This window comes from Orcinus orca, chromosome 8 (genome assembly GCF_937001465.1).
Source record: "Orcinus orca chromosome 8, mOrcOrc1.1, whole genome shotgun sequence".
NCBI lineage: Eukaryota > Metazoa > Chordata > Mammalia > Artiodactyla > Delphinidae > Orcinus > Orcinus orca.
Window position 1 is genome coordinate 36,185,596 of NC_064566.1, and position 16,497 is coordinate 36,202,092.

The 16,497-nt window shown below is 51.4% G+C and overlaps 1 protein-coding gene across 4 annotated transcripts in view; it reads right to left on the reverse strand.

The window, feature by feature from the left end:
* Positions 1-670: 670 nt before the first annotated feature.
* NAV2 (neuron navigator 2) overlaps positions 671-16,497 on the reverse strand; it is a 399,505-nt gene continuing 383,678 nt past the window's right edge. For all 4 annotated transcript variants that reach the window (XM_033409220.2, XM_049713471.1, XM_033409243.2 and 1 more), the window contains 6 exons: positions 16,318-16,472; positions 16,046-16,117; positions 14,294-14,490; positions 13,263-13,381; positions 6,723-6,926; positions 671-4,045 (listed from right to left, as the gene is read on the reverse strand). In XM_033409220.2, the coding sequence (XP_033265111.1) occupies positions 3,920-4,045; positions 6,723-6,926; positions 13,263-13,381; positions 14,294-14,490; positions 16,046-16,117; positions 16,318-16,472 (873 nt within the window). In that variant the 3' untranslated portion in view covers positions 671-3,919. The remainder of the gene's footprint in view (positions 4,046-6,722; positions 6,927-13,262; positions 13,382-14,293; positions 14,491-16,045; positions 16,118-16,317; positions 16,473-16,497) is intronic.

Sequence of the window (16,497 nt, forward strand, 5' to 3'; positions counted from 1 at the left end):
GGAAGGGGGCCCCTGAGATGAGAGGCAGGATTTGGGGTTGGAATACGGGGCTGAAACTCTTAGCTTGCAGGATCCTTGGCAGGTTGTTTTCTCTGAGCCTGAGTTTTTGTCTTTGTTTTTCCTCTCACTTGTAAAACGGGAGTAAGGATATTTACCTCCTCTGGGTAATTTTGTAGATTATATTAGAGCACTTGGGAAAGCACCTAGCAATTAGTAGGTACTCAATACATTAAAAAAAAAAATCTTTCCTGTGCCAAGGGGTCGACTGGGGGGTGAGGGGTGGCTGGATACTGATAGATAGAGCTTGCCTCAAAGTGTGTTCTAGGACCTAGAGTGTTGGCCTCACCCAGGAGCGTCTTAGAAATTGAGAACTGCAGGTCCCAGCCTGGACCTGCTGAATCAGAATCTGCAATTCCACAAGATCCCCAGTGACTCAAAGTTTGGGAGGAGCACAAAGTGCTGCACTGCTAAGAAGCTCCACACGGGCAATAACTGAGGCAAGGAACTGGGAAGAGGTAGGATGCCGATGACATAGCAGCAAAGATGGGTTTGCAGATTTTGGGGAGCTCTCGCTGTGTTTCCTGCATCCAAATAAGAATGACTTCCTCCCGGCATGAAACTGAACTCCGACGAGGACGTTCTCTAGCACAGAAAAGCCAAACCACTAATCTGAATAAATAAGCATCAATTTTATTGAATCATGAATAATTTAAGACTGGTACAATCATCAGCTTTATTCTCTATGATGTGGGGCATGATCTCCGGCAGATCATTGGCAAGTCCAAAAACCTCATGACAAATGAAAATTAAATAGGGAGGGACGGCGGACGGGGAGGGAGGACGGAAACATACCGTACACAAAATACTCAATTCCTAGTTTTCTCTTTAAAAATGGCTAGAAAAAATTCATCAAAATGCAGCACTTTAATCAATTATTTACAATTTCTATGTTACAATGAAAAAATGTACATCTTATAGAACATATTTCATAAACTGCTCCACTGGAAATAACTAGATCAAAACAGCAAACCTTCCATTTCGTATCCACAAAGTTGGATTATTTTCTCCTTTTGAAGTAGATTCGCCATTATCAAATTCGAATACACAGAATTTTGAAGTTTAAGCATCAACAATAAAATATGTCCCCAAGATACAACAAAGGTCTAGGCAAGTCTCGTTCCGTGTCCCCCCCTGCCCACCCACCACCTTAAACTAAAGGGAATTCCCATCTCACTTATGGTCTGTAAAATTCTCGGCAGTTTGGAAAGAAAACTTTTGGCTTCCATTGGTAACTCAACACAAATGTTGCATAGAATTTCATACATTTTCAAAATTAGCCTAACTGTAGAAAAAGGCAAAGTGGAAGCATTTCGGACAGAGCCCTAAATGAGCACAGTCACTTTGTCAAAGGTGAGCGACACAAAAGCAGAACAGGACCAAAGTAAGAAGTGTGCATATCAGACAACCCTGCTTCCGGAAACTGTAGGAAAGACCCCGAGTTGTGACTCGAACAAGGCTACACTCCTTGAAACCACCGTTCACTTGTCAGGCAGCACCAGGGACAGAGGTCTCGGCGCTGAGCCTGGACCCGGTGGGAGGGAAGTCTGTGGGACGGGGGAGAAAAGAAAGAGAAAAGAGGGTGCTGTAAAAAAAAAACAAAACCAAAACCAAAACCAAAAAACGTTTCAAAGGATATTGGCAGGTGTCTACTCACAAGGTGACCGGGAAAACAGCCCATGAGGAGAAGTCCATTTCACCTCCTCCCAAATTCACAGTATGAGCGTGTAAGGTCATTGCTGGGAGATAAATTGAGAAGGACCATTCTTCAGGTTTACCAGAAGGCTCAGGGTGTGACTGACCCCTGAGGTCACAGGCTAAATACATGCTTTAAACATGTTATGAAAAACAAAACAGAACAAGACACACTCACACACCCAGATGACTAAGGAAGGCTTAGCAGAATAGAGTCTGAGTTTACTGAGATTAAAGAAAAGAGCACGCTGAGAGGTTTTCCATTCACCTGTTAGAGAGACACATTCCCCTTTTCCTTTCAAAGAGGAAGCAAATGGTGTCATCCAATGTAATGTGACTGGTTTCAGGTCAAGCTCTTGTGGTTAAGAAAATAAAAGATGTTGAGAGAGGGACCTTTGGAAATAGAAATGTAAAAAAAATGGAGTAAAACCCCTGATCATTAACAGAGACTCCCCCCATGGGGGTCCGATAAAAATAAAACAGAAACAAACGACTCAAAGATTGACCACACTCCGTAGAGAAAATACCGGTATGCTGAAGACACGTACGAGCAGAGCACGGGCTCAACAATGTCATGTAACATGGTAGGAACTTTTGCCTTTTCCTGCACAAGACAGATCGTCATCAAGTCAGGGCGTTAGCTGGAGACTGATAAGAACCTAAAAACAAAAAGATCTTTTTTTTTTTTCCTTTTTCTTTTTCCCACAGTCACACATCCACACGAATGAGTCTTTTGGATGAGAAAAGTCACATTAGCTTGAGTTCTTCTAGTGAGTAGATGACTTGTTAGCCCTGTTTGCTCTGATGGGGAAAACAGAAAAACAGACCCCAGGCAGGCACGACACTCATCAATGAACACGGTGAGTACAAAACCAGTTAAGGCATCGCTTTGGGAAGGTCAGCACCGAAGAGGTCAGGCAAGGCTCGTCCGCCGGAGGCCAGAGCTTCTGGAAGGGAGCAGCTGCCTCCACCTGTTGACTTGTGTGACGTCACGTTGGTTCTGGGGAAAGTGCAAGTGTTTTGCGAGGTGACCTCACACCCCACCTGAGGTCGGGGCTGGCATGCTGGAGGTGTCGACGTGTGTCCTGCAGCCTCGAGGACGAGGAGGAAAGGCAAGGTCCCGCTCACCCACGTGCTGAGGACGGGGTCCTGGTCCACTGTCAAGGGCACAGCGACCCCGGCCCCAGCAGGAGGCAGCGAGTGTGCAGAACTGTGAGGATGGACAACTGAAAACCAAAACTCAGCAGGACCAAACCAAAAGCCAACTCCTGCGGTTCTCACGTTCACCAAAGGATGGATTCTGACCATGAGGGGAAGGAGAGGGGAAAAAAGTCTTCAAAATCAAAAGAGTCAGAAAGGGAGAAACTCAACCTCATTTTCAAAGGGGTGATCGGTTCGCCAAGGTAGACCAATTCTCACTGTACACAGTGTTAGCAGGAATAAGACCTGATTCATTTCTGTACGAGAAGGAGACAGACACATGCAGCTCTGCGTTTATAGCCACATCCGCTCGGCCTCGCTCTCACTTATGGAAGAACCAGAGGCTGATGGGTCTGAAAGGCGGGGGAGGAACTGGAACAGGCAAAATACCTCTCGGGTAAGGAGAGCACCATTTAAAAAACAAACCAAAGAGAAAGCACGATTTGTTTCTCCTAAGTTTTTCCCGCGATGCGGCTCTGCAGTTTGTTGAGTGTGGCCAAAGCAAGGGCCCCGGCCGGCACCGGATCTCTGTGTGGCCGGTGTGGTGGAAGGGCGGCGGCGGGGTTGGAGCTGCAGGGTCTGCGCGCGGAGGAAGCCCTGCTGTCTCCGCTTTCAGCTCTGCTCTAATCTCTTCTGTCTCTGGGCCGCTGAGGGCAGGATGCTGTTTGGTTTCAGAGCTTCAAGTGGGTTGGCTTTTTTGTTTAAAACCCTTTTCATTTCAACGGTGATGGTCCTTTCCCGATAAGTATCCTTCGGTGTCTTAGGAAGGTCACAGCAACAAGGCAGGACAATAATTGACACAGAAGATGGTGCGGTTCTCCCCGTGAAGGAAGCGGGCCCGAGGCGGCTGGCCCGGGGTGCCTGCACCCAGGTCGAGGCTGGAGGACGAGGAGGGTCCGGGTCTTCGCGCGGCACTCGCGCCGAGGCCGGGGGCTGGCTCAGGAGGGCAGGCCCCGCGGTCCGGCCGTCACAGAGGGGACTCCAGGGACGAGTCCAGGATGTCGTCGCGGTGGCTGTTGCTGTTGGAGTCGCTGTCATAGCTCTGGGGGCTGGAGTAGTTGGCAGCTTCCTGCAGCCTCATCAGCATGTTCATCTGGGGAAAGAGCGGAGACCGCGACATGGCTTCCGGTCCGGTCGGCTGGCCGCGCCTGGCCTCTCCAAAGCTCACGCCACGTCCTCTAGACTCACCCTGGGGACTGTGGCCCGCGGTGGACGAGGGCACGGGCCCTCGGCCAGGCTTCCAGGGTTCAAGTCTCGGCTCCACCCCTTACTAGCTGCATGACCTCGGGCCAGTGACTTAACCGCTACACCTCAGTTTCTTCACTGGTCGCATGTGAATAATTATACCTGCCCTCTAACGTTACGGTGTGGATTCATACATGCAGATCACTGAAAATACAAAATCCTCTAAAAGATAATGTGTATATATTTTTTACTTGGGAGGGGCACCTTACTCAAATATAGCCCTCAGCCTGGATGAGATGCCAGCCAAGTGCCCCAGCACCGCTGACCTCGAGGCACAGGGCTCCCCCTTCGATGAGCATCGAGCCCACCTGTAGTCCTGGCTCTGGCCAGAGCGCAGCCTGGAGTCACCTGGGCTCCAGCTCCTGTCAAGGTCTCCATGGGGAGGCGGAGGATAGCATCAGTAAAGCAGAGCCTCGGAGCACCGGGAGGCCTGGATTCCAATTCAGAAACCTTTGGGCAATTATTTAATGTATCTGAGCCACCAGTTCCTCATCCACAGAATAGAGAAAACGGCAGTACCCATCCCATAGGGCTGAAGTAGGGAATTAAACGACATGGTGTGTATTCAACCCTTAGGAGAGGGCCTGGCACATAGTAACTGTTCAATAAATGAGGTAAGTCTGCTATCATCATCACCATCATTTCTCTTAAGAGTTTAAAGACAGTGTTCTTGCATCTTCCCTGGTCTACAGTCTATTGGTCATTTGTGTTCAAGGGGGAGATGGGGAACTGAAAACTATCAATACTTTAATTTTATTTACAACTATAAACTGTGTGTGTATGTATTTTATATTTTATCTAGCAAAATTAGGAAGATAGGGTCTCTCTGAGCTATCTTCAGATTTGGTGCAGCTGGGTGTGAAGTCCAGCTGCCCCCTGGCTGGCCGCCCCTCAGGATGCCTAGCAGAGTGGGCCTGGGTGGGCCAACCACAGATGCACCACCATCTGGTGTCCATCTGCATGCCTGCCACTGGGAAGGGGTAGAGCTGAAGTCCAAAGAAAAATCCTTCGCAGCCAGGATTATTCATTCGCTCATCAAACATTCCCTGTGTACCCATAATACATGGTCTGGAATAAAAACAAGACAGTCCTGCCCTCCTGGAGGCCTCAGTCTCAGAAGGGTGAGAGATCAGTTAACAAGAGGGCTATCATAGCAGACACCTGTGGTCCTGGGTGGAGAGACCAGGACTTGGGGGAAACACCAAGTACTTAACTTGGTAAGTAGAGGGAGCTGGGCTGGCATAGCTGACTTCTGGGAGCCTGAGGTTGGAAAGACAGTTCTGTGTAACTCTTCAGAGAACCCCGGGTCTTACCTAAATGCCTTCTGTGTTTAGGCAGCGACACGAATATCCCTGGTTAAGAAAAGACTGTCCAGGGCTGAGCTGGCCGTTCCTTCCTCTAGATGTCCTAAATTCTACTTTTACGTAAGGTAGAGTTCACGCGCTCGAACCCACAAAAACAGTTCCATGACTGTGGCTTTTAGTAACGGTTAACGTTAGAAATAGCCTTCTACAGGTTGATCCTTTCCTCTGGAAAACCACTGTGGTAAACACTGCAAATTAGGTTGTGCTTAGTAATATAAGCCATAAATCCATTTAACGTAAAATCCCCGTTTAAAATGTCTCAATAGGACCACAGCTGCATCCCACCAGTCAGGAGTGGCAGACAACCCCAAAGCACCGATTATTATTATTTTTTATCTAGCAAAGCAGTTAGTCTCTAGGGATAGAACAGCAAGTCAACTGTCTTTTAATCCTGCCGCATCTCTTATGAATATGTTCTTTCATTAGGTAATGCAAGCAATATTCTTTGCAGTGTTTTTCCTTTCGCCTTAGTTGGCAAGAGAGCTCAGGGTTAAATTTACAGCATGATAATGGTCATTTAACCATGGGAGGTTCCGGTATATGTGCTTCAACCTTCTTTTAATAGGGCTTTTGATTTATTAGGTCTAATTTCGCAGTACGCCTACGTATGGGTCTTACATTGGCAGAGAGGTCTAGAATTGCAGTGGTATGATCTCTGACCCAGGTTCTTCTTAAAGGGCCTTTATTGCTTTGGCAACAGTGGAGTAAAGGTGCTCAGGCAGCATTAAAGGCTTAACTCACACCACTGGCCAGGGGACCCGCATTCAGGCCCCCTTGCCCTCTCCTCCATGAGTCCCTCCCGCCCTCAAACCTCTCCCTGCCTGAACTCCTGACCACGTGGCTTGGGCTACTGGGCAAGACATGACAAAGCTGGCACTCAAACCAGAGGGTGAGGAGTGGTGTAGGGACATTTAGGGAGAAAAATCAAATTCTTGATCTTTTATCTGAAAAATTTCAGAGGGTTAACGACACAAGTGAAAAACTAAAAACAAGGAAGAAAATATTGGCAAAAATGTCCCAAATCTTGGGACAGGTCTAGCCTTCCAAAGCAAGGCTGGGGCTCAGTCACTTCCCAATTTCCGGTGTGCCTAGCTAGCATGAGGCCCAATACACAGTGAGTGCTCAGTGAATGCCAAGCTGCTCTGGAAGCCGCGAACTCACCAGCGGGTCTCCGTCAGCATCGCTGGGGGGCATCTGCTTGCTGGTTGACCCCTCCCGAGGCATGGAGTAGCCGTCGAAGCCGACATCCTCGGGCCGGAGCTGCAGGAGGGGAGGCCACTCGTGCTGCTGAGGGCTGGCTGCCCAAGGATAGGTGTCCATCACCCACTTGGCGGGGTCCTCCCAGGGGGCCCGCCTTCCATACAGCTGGAAACAGACAAAGAAGGAAGAGTTAGGAAGTGGTCCGAGACCTCTTCTGCAGGCCTGGTTTTGCAACTTTCTGAAAAACTCTCCAAGCCCAGCATGATGCTTCCCTTGATGGAGTAATTCCATTTCCAGAGGAAATCCTAAGGAAATCATCCAAGGCACGGACACCTTGATGTGCTAAGACCAAAGGCAGCATGACCTAGGGAGTAAAAGCACTGGCTTTGAAGTCAGCCTGACCTGGGCTCACACCTCAGCTCTGCCACTGACTCACTGCGTTGCCCTCAACTCTAAGCCTCGCTGATCCAACTTGAAAAACAACTCTCTGATTTGAAGTGTTTGCCAGTTTCCATGATATGAATACTCTCACCGTGGCCAATCAACTACCAACACGATGTCACTGAATGTGGAGCTGGAAAGAGGTGCTGTCATCCCACTGAGTACCGCCCCCCTCCACGGCACACAGATGGGATGCTGGGTATCAGCAGCCCAGGCAGAGGTCACCAATGGCTCTGGCTCGATAAAACCCCATTTCTTAAAGTGAGGCTGACTCTCAAAGAGCCCCCGCTGTAGAGGTGCTTTCAGAACAGCAAATTGTTAAAGGGGTTCCATGTGGGTACTGGAATTGTAACTGCTTCTTCTCCCTCATGTGTTTCTCAAAATTGCCCAGAACAACTAATTTGCTCTTAAAACAGAATTATCACATAATTTTGGAAGACCAGTACCATGCCTCCAAGCTCCTTTCCTTAAGCCTGAAATACCAAATAATACAATGATTTTAGTGACTTCTTCTGGCAATTTCAAGAAATACATACACTCTTCAAAGAACAAAAACCTAGGCCGCACCTTGGGAAGGCGAGGTTCTGCATCTCACGTGGCTGGGCGCCTTCTCTGTAGCTTTCCCCTTTAACACCACCCCTGCCGCCACACCTTACAGCTCCCTGCGTGCCAGGGATTACGAGAAGCACTTGACAAATATCTTGTTTAACCACCATGTGGTTCCAAGAGGAGGCATCACTACCCAAGTTTCCCAGACAAGGAGCCAGGCCCAGGGACGAGGGGAGGCAGAACTGGAATCCAAGTCTGCCCAGGTCCGTGGACCACTTAAGTCTGAGCAGACGTGGCAGGACTGGCTCACAGCCAGGCCAAGATGTGCCCACCCAGGAGAGTGCCACCTGTGGCTCTGGAAGGGCACCCCCTCTGTAGGGCACCAAAGACCAAAGCCCCCTGAACCACAACGGCTGCAGGGGGGGACTCGAGTGGAATTACATCTGGACCGCAGCCTGTCTGTCCGTCTGCCTGTGCCCTCTGTCCTCCCAGAACTCTTACAGTTGAGAGGGGAGGGAGGGGGATGTGGGGAGAGAAGGCTGACAGTACAGGAGAGCTGAGCTCTGACTGATAAAATCACGTCTTTCCCAGGTCACAGGCTGCCTCAGCTGGAAGGAACTGGGGTCCTAGCCGTCTCATCTACCGGATGGAGAACTTACGGCTAAAAGAGAAGAGCCAGTTGTGAAAGGTTTTGGAGCAGCGCTGGATTCGAACCCAGGACCCTGGCATCCTTGTCTGGACCTTTCCCTTCTCCACCCCTCCTGACAGACTCCACTCGGAGCCACTCGGTATCGGCAAGAGCCACGTGACTCAGCCAAAACCGGAGCAGGGAGATGCGGGCCAGGCTGTCCACCCGACGAGGACACGTCACCGGGGCTGGGCCTGCTGTCCCTCTGCTGTCTCACGACTGCCTAAGCCCCGTCCGATGGTCTCAGGGAAGTGCATGCCCTACCCACACTGCAGACAGGCCCGCCACCCCCCTCCATCCATGGCCTCTCCCTCCGCTCGAGATACACAGCCTTCTACGAGCTCAGCGCTTTCAGACACCAGCGCCCTTCCTGTCTAGTGCTCCAGTCCCGTCTACTGCGAAACCTTCCTTAACCTGGGGCAGTGGTGACTTCCAGGCCTGAGAGCTCAGTCTGGCATTGGAAAGGCGACTCACGGTCCGAGCAGGAAGGGATCATGTGAAGGTTCGTGTGCGCGTGGGTACGAGCCAGGGAGGAAGGGAGCACAAAGCGCCTGGGGATATTTAGACCTGAAAAAGCCTGTTGCGCATGAGAAACATTCCTGCAACTTGCAGAAGCGTCTCCCTCCAAGGGCTTTCCCTACAGCACTCAGCTGACTTTCCCAAGCCAGATTTCACATGTGTGAGGCTGAACCAAACGTCGTTTCTGGTAGCTACTGCTTCTGTCTCCATCCTCCAGCCTGGAAGAGAAGATGCTCAGGGCGGCAGAACAACAGAGCCTAGAATTCCGAGCTCATCAAGTTCCTAGAGGGTCTGGCCCCGTGGCTTTTAAATTTTTGCTCTGTTCCCCTGACCCTACTATGAGTGGTCTGAGGAACTTTGGGGGTCCACAGAGCCAGCCTGAAAAAAACTCTTCTAGTCCACACTTTTCAGATTACAGATGGGAAACCAGAGGCTTAGCAGTGGGAGGTTTGCCCAGAGTCTCAGAGCAGGTTGGGTCATGTGATCAATGGCTCCCCACTCTCCCCTTTCCACCAGGGGGACAGGGGTCTTTTGAGTGACTCTGCAGGCTTTAGACACTTTGGCAAGTGTTTACAATGAAAATTCCAAAGGGGAACAGGGCTGAGGGCTAAGTCATAAGACAAGTGCACACCTGGGCATATCTAGTGTCGTCTGCAAGAACAGAGAATATTTTTACAAGCCTCCCCACTTGCCACTGGACATGTCTAAGTCCAGGTGATGAATGGCTGGGTAAGTACCGTGGCAAGCAAAGGATGTGTCGTAACGCTCCTTGGTCCCCCTGCAGAGTCCTAAAGCAGCTCTGGGAAACAGCAGACAGTTGTACAGACAGACAGATAGACAGACAGGACATTCACTTTCCCCAAGGCAGGAAGAGGGAGCCAAGACACTGGAAACTGAAAACTTGGCCACTGGGCACCTTCTCACTCTGTGGGATGCACGTTTCTCACACACGAAGGCATCAAGGTACACATTCTGGAAGAGCCTACAAGCAGTTGCGCGCGCGAACACACACACACGCACACGCACACACACACTACTGGGAAAAGACTCAGGAGCCAAAACTTGCAATGATACCTGGTATCCACTAGGGGGCGATGCCACATCTCCTCCACGCAGGGCTGTGCCTGTTGGAGGGGCTGACTGGAAGCCCCTGGTGAGACCTGTCGGCAGCAGGGTCTCTGTGCTGCCAACCACCACCGGCAGCCCCGCCAGAGCCCAATCTGGGGACTCCACCTCTTCTTAGCTTATGACCTTGGCCAAGGGCTTACCTGCTTTGAACCACAGTGCGCTCACCTCATGGCCACACCACTCCTCGCAGAGTCAGGGCGGAGTAAGTGGCCTGCACAGCGCCCAGCACACAGTGAGCACGGGACTCAAGGTAACACAAAGGAGAGTGAGGAATTTTAAACTTTTCTTTTTGAACAGAAGAGTCTTTTTGTCAAATGAAATCTTAGGCAGAACGTCACGCTATGTAACACAATACTTGGTTCCCTGAGCCATCTGAGGGCTCTGGGTGGAGTAACAGGGGTCTCAGGACAGCCTGAAAACTCACGGAAGTAACCGAGGAGTCAGCTATGGGCTACGACGCTGGCTTAATCCACACCCCGCCTAGTGAACTGGGGAAGGGTCAAAAACTGTGAGCCTTGGTTTCCTCGTCTCTAAGGTGCATACTGGGCGCTGAGAACTAAACGGAATCATGCCTGTCAGGCCCCTGGCACAGTGCCTGGTAGGTAGCAGCCTCTCAATAAATGTCATCAAAGTTTCCTTCAAAACTAGAGACATGAAGAACACTCCAGGGTTCCTCATGAATCTGCAGAGTCCATGGGGTCTCCCAGGCTGCAGAATGGGATGAAGCCACAGGTTTGGGGCAGGAGGGCTCACTTTTGAGCAACTTGGTACAATGCTAACTCTGGCTGCCTCCCCTGGTTGTTTCCATGTTCTTGAAAGACTGTCCTTCAAAAGACCTCAACAGCACAGGGAAGTGATGACTTTTCTTGCCTCACAGTGAACTGGTGAGTCTCCTGAGACGGTGACATGCTTCTGTTCCTTGTCCTGAACGGGCTGTTCCACAGCCACCCCCAAATCCTTTCACCTACAGCCTCCTCGCTCTTGGTGGGAAAGAGACCCTTGAAGATCAAATCCATCAGCAACCTCTCCAGGATGTGCAGGGAAGATCAGACCCGACTTTCATAGCCATGCCCACAAGGTCTTCTTTCAAGCTGAGGTCCAAGGAGCAGGGCCTTAGCACTGTCCATCCTTACCGAGGACCAACGAGGGGCCTCTGATGTGTAGCTGGAGGCTAGAGCAAAGCCTACCCCTCCCGGTTGGTGCCTCCTTGGGCACCCACGTGCTTTATTCAACAGCACCCACGACTTTTTCCAAGCACACTCTAGGTCACTCCTGTCCTGCACCAGGAGACATATTTGGGCAAAGAAGCAAAGGGGAGAAGTGAGAGGCGAGGCAGAAATAGAAGGAAACAGTGCCACTTCCTCCCCTGCAATTCCTGTGGCTTCTATCGAGCAGCGCGGGTTTCTACTGCAGTCCCCGGAAGCCCCTGATGGGAAGAGAGAGGCTTCTGGAACGTAACAGACTCCAAGAATCCAGTAGGCGGGGCATCCCAAGCAAACAGGAGCGACTGGGTGGCTGTTTGGGTTTGCGGTCCTAACAAATCCATTTGAGTAAAGACGAAATTATGGCTACTTTACCCAGTGAATTTTTCTACCTAAAGAGAGTCCACTGACAGATCTGAAATCGTTCATATTTTCTTTCAAAAGCCACATTCGACAAAACAGAAATGCTGCCATCAATGGGAGAAATAGCTGAAGGGCATTAAGAGGTACAAACTTCCGGCTGTGAAATAAATAAGTCATGGGGATGTAAGGTACAGCATCGGGAATATAGTCAATAATATAGTAATAACTCTGTACGGTGACAGATGGTAACTAGACTGACCACAGTGTCATTTCGTAATGTACACAAATATCAAATCAGTATGTTGTATGCCTGAAACTAATATACTGTATGTCTATTATAATTAAAAACAATGCTGCCATCAATTCATGATCTTCAGACACCGGAAACTAAGGCCGGTCAAGGGGTTGCTGAATTTCTCGCTAGTCTCTGTCTTCACAATCACTTATATTTGAACACGGTGGCTTGAATACGCAGCCTACATGCTCCCGTTAAATGAAATACCAGTGACCAGAGGCGCACCACCTTCCTTCTCAAGCCCTGGTTGTCCTGAATGTCTCCGAGGACCCTCAATGCTGCCGCATGTTACAGATACAAAGCAGATGAACATTCGCCAGGCTCAGCTGAACGTACACAAATGACAAACCCTGACGGGAGCCATTAAGGTGTGCCGTCACACATGTGCATGTTGGTGTGCACATCCCCCCGCCCCGGGTCCTCCACCAGCATCATGTGTCTCCCACCGTCCGGTACTGAGGGAACACAGCCCTCAGAAACCCAGCTGTTAAGCTGGTTCCTGGACTATTCAGCCGTGCGTGATGCCTGCTAATGACTCAGAGTGGTCCTGAAGGCCGACAACCTTCTCAGGCCACCTCCAGACTCAACAATAAAACTGTTACAATCTCCAACTTACTGCTAAGCTCCTAGCATTAGCCCCTGGGTTGAGTGAGAAGTGGAGAAAGGATTTGGGCTTTCCAGCTACAGCAGGGCAGGAGGGATGGGCGGCCACGTGGGCCCAGGGTCACCTGTGAGGGGTCCTGGCGTCAGGCAGCGAGTGCCATGGGGCTTAGGGCCAAGAACCTGAGGCCTGGATGCAAACCCCAGATTCTTCAATTTCACTTCCTCACCTTGGACAAGTCACTTATTCACTCTGAGCCATAACTTTCTCTTAAAAAATGGGGATAAAACCAAAAAATCTCTGCCTAACCCCAGGACAAATGCAGAGCTTGAAGCAAACAGCAGATGCTTTGCAAACTGTGAAGTGACATATTCCAGGTCTTGTGCACTCACTGTGCTGAGCACTTGATGGCATGATGTCACTGAACCCTGGCAATAACTCTTTGTGGCACGGTACTACCGTTCTCTCCTCCATCAATGAGGGCCTATGGCAGAGAGAGGCTGGATGACTTGCTCAGGGTCACATAGCTAACAGTGGCAGAGCCAGGATCTGCAGCCCAGTGTCTCCTACACTGCGCTGGACGGATGGCTTCACAGGTGAGGGGTTGTCACCTCACGTCAGTCAGATTTCTGAAGAGGGAGATAAAGACAACCCTTCTCGTCACTAGAACAGTCCCTTGAACTTTGAGGAGGTCAGTGGGCAGTGTGCTTCTTACCTGGAGTCCTTCTCTGACGGCTTCCAGGAGATAGGGGATGATTGAGTAGTTCCACAGGTCGGTGAACCACACCCTGGAACCATCCACGTCGATGGGGCACGACAGGAAGAGCCGGGGGCCTGGGGACCACAGGGAACATCAGTCAGACTGAAACGGGGCGGGGGGCAGGAGAAGCCAGCCCGGGCACCCCTCAAAGGAGGGACCCTGCATTTTCTGAGCGAGAGCAGAAATACCAACTGTCATGTGGCGGGCACAGAGCAGGATGCTTGCGCTCCTTAATGCCACCCTGGGACCACGCTCCTCTCGGGAATCACCCCAAAGGGAGGCGAGGCTTTATGCAGAAAGATGTTCATTGAGATATTAGTCCTAACCTTTGCAAATGGAAGCACAGCAGATGTCCGAGAGCACAGAAACAGTTAAGGAAGTGACGGTGCACCCACATTTGATTATTTTGCAGAGCAATACAGAATGCTCATGAGACAACGTGAAGTGAAAATAAAGAACATACTATAGGTACATTATGACTGCAACCACATAAAACATGTATGGACGAGGACAGAAAAAATCAGCTCAAATTACAGTGATTCCATCAGGATGGTGGGATGACCAGTGATCTTTTTTTTTCTCTGAAGCTTAAGCTTTAGGAATGTCGATAACATTACTTTATTTATAAAGCAATGCCAATCCCACAGGGTGGTCTCCACCTGGGGGAGCCTCGGGGTGGGGGCCCCTCACTGAGCCCATAGTTTCTGCACCAGCCTGGGGCTGGACACTTCTCTCTGCTGCTCATCACCCCCGAGCTCTGGGCAGGAGAGAAGGGCAGAGACGGCCCCGGGATGTGGGCGCAGGGCGGCCCGGGGTCTGTCTAGGCTGTGCCTGTCCTTCTGTCCCCTCCTCTAACCATGTGGCCAGTGCAGCATCCAGCTACCAGGGCCCAGGGACAGCCATCCGAGGAGGCCAGGGCCCCGGGAGCAGCAGTTCCCTCCCCTGCCAGCCCGCCTGTCGGCACCCACCCGGCCTCCCCTCCCCACCTATGGTGACGTCCGAGGAGCTGTGAGCCTCCAGGAAGCGGTTGAGGTGATGCCAGACCTTGGGAATCCAGTCGATGACTTTCACCAGCTCCACGTTCCGTACCCGCCCACCGATCTCCGTCTCCATGAGCTTCCGCCTCAGGAACCGGCCCAGGAAACCCTTCACGGGCTCCGTGTGGTTGGCACACAGCACCCACCTGGAAGAAGTCAGGAACACTTTTCCATGACAAGGACTACGGCCAACCTCACGAACCAAAGCTCACTAGAGCTGGAAGGTGCCTATGTTAATACTCAACGGAACACTGCACATATATCAATTCACAACTCCTCACAGCAACCCCGTGCCGTGGATATGATGGCCACCCATTTTACAGGTCGAAATTCTGAGGCACAGACGGGTTATGTAACTCGTTCAAGATCAAACAGCTAGTCAAGAGAAGAGCTAAGATTAGAACCAAGACAGTCCAACTCCAGAGGCTGAGCTCTGACCACTGAGCTAACTGCCCCTTGTGCTTGTGACGGGTTCCGTGCTGGGCTGTGGGGCTGTAACAATGACTCAGACACAGTCCCTGTTCCCCAGGAGCTCACAGTCTAGCGGAGGAGGCAGATAAGAGGAACGAGAGATGACGAAACCTGGGGAATCAAGGAAGGCTCCTCAGAGGAGGGGACATCTCAGCTGAGACCAAAGGAGATGAATGGAGCAGCCACACGAGGCAAGGCAGGAGCAGGGGTCGGGGCGGCGGTGGGTGCAGAGCATCTGCAAAGGCATGAGCAGCAGTGTGGGGTGTTCGGGGAAACTGCCAGAGGTTCAGTGTAACCAGAGTTTAGACTTGACGTGCCAACCTAAGGGGCCTGGATTTCATTCTGGAGGCAATGGGGAGCCATTGAAGGACTTCTTGCATGAGGATTTACAGTCAGATTTGAATTCTAGAATGTTCACTCCGGTTGCCACTGGCACAGAGGATGGCCTGCAGGGGGGCAGGCAGGCATACTGGTTAGAAAATGACTGCAACAGTGTGCTGGGAGATGACGTGGCGGTGACGGGGGAAGCAGGAGCAGAAGGGTCTTGAGGGACATTCAAGAGAAAGCGTGGATAAGACTGGGACAGCCTGGATGCAGAGGTGACCCATGATCCCAGTGACCTGGCGGGGCTGGTATTCCTCTGATGACTGCGATTCTACTTTCAACAGGGATGCCGGCAGAATGGCCACGAAAATGAGCCGGGGCGGGGGTCTCACCCCAGGAGACGGCTGTTCATCCTTACCTAAGGCCCCAGGCAGGGGAGCAGTCCATGGAGGCCACACAACCTAGCGTGGCAGAAGTCCCACAGCCCAGCAGTGGGGTAGCTCGGTACGGGGCTGGGACCCAGGGCTCACAGCAGCTGGAGCTCGAAGGCCACAGACTCTGCTCCATGGACACTTTCATAAGCATGAGCTTTCACTGCTCACGTCCCCTTGGGACAGACAGACGTGCCACTGGTGACGTTCAGGGTTGCATGACGACAGTCCCTGACCAGAGCTGCCCCCGGGGCACTGCTGTCCCAGGACTTAGCATCAAAGAGATCTGGGTGCAAGTCAGCCCTGCCATCGACTGGCTGTGTGACCTCACACAAACCACTTAACTCTCCCCATTTGTAAACCATGAATGATAAATTTAACGACTTGAGGCTTTTGTGAGAATCAAATGAGTGAAGCTGGGAAAAATGCTCACAGTTCCCGGCATACAGCAGCTACTCAAAAAGTGACTCCTTACCTGAAGTTATGATGAAGCTGCAAGTTGGGAGTAGAAGAGGTAGCCTGGTTCATTGTGCCAATTATATAAGGGCTGCGGGGGAAATGAAGGGTAAGAGAGTTGGAGAGGGTGTCGCAGCGTCCTGGGGCATCTAAGGGCCTAGGTAGATGGCTGCGGGCTGCTGCCCCTCCCCCCATGCGGCCCCAGCCCCTCCCTGCCACGTGCGTGCAGCGCTCCTACCCCCTGTAGTACACGTCTCTCCCGGGGGCCACGAGGTCCAGAGCTGCCTTTACCATTTGTGGTCCTTGCAGTTGAGCAGCCCGTTGAAGATCTCGCCCAGGGAGCTGACGTGATGCAGGTTGTCCAGGATGATGACCAGAGGCATGTCCACAGCGTTGTTCTCGCTGGCGCACTGGTCGGCGAGGTTGGACAGGTACTGGCGCAATTCCTGCGGAGGCCGGGCAGGAATGAGT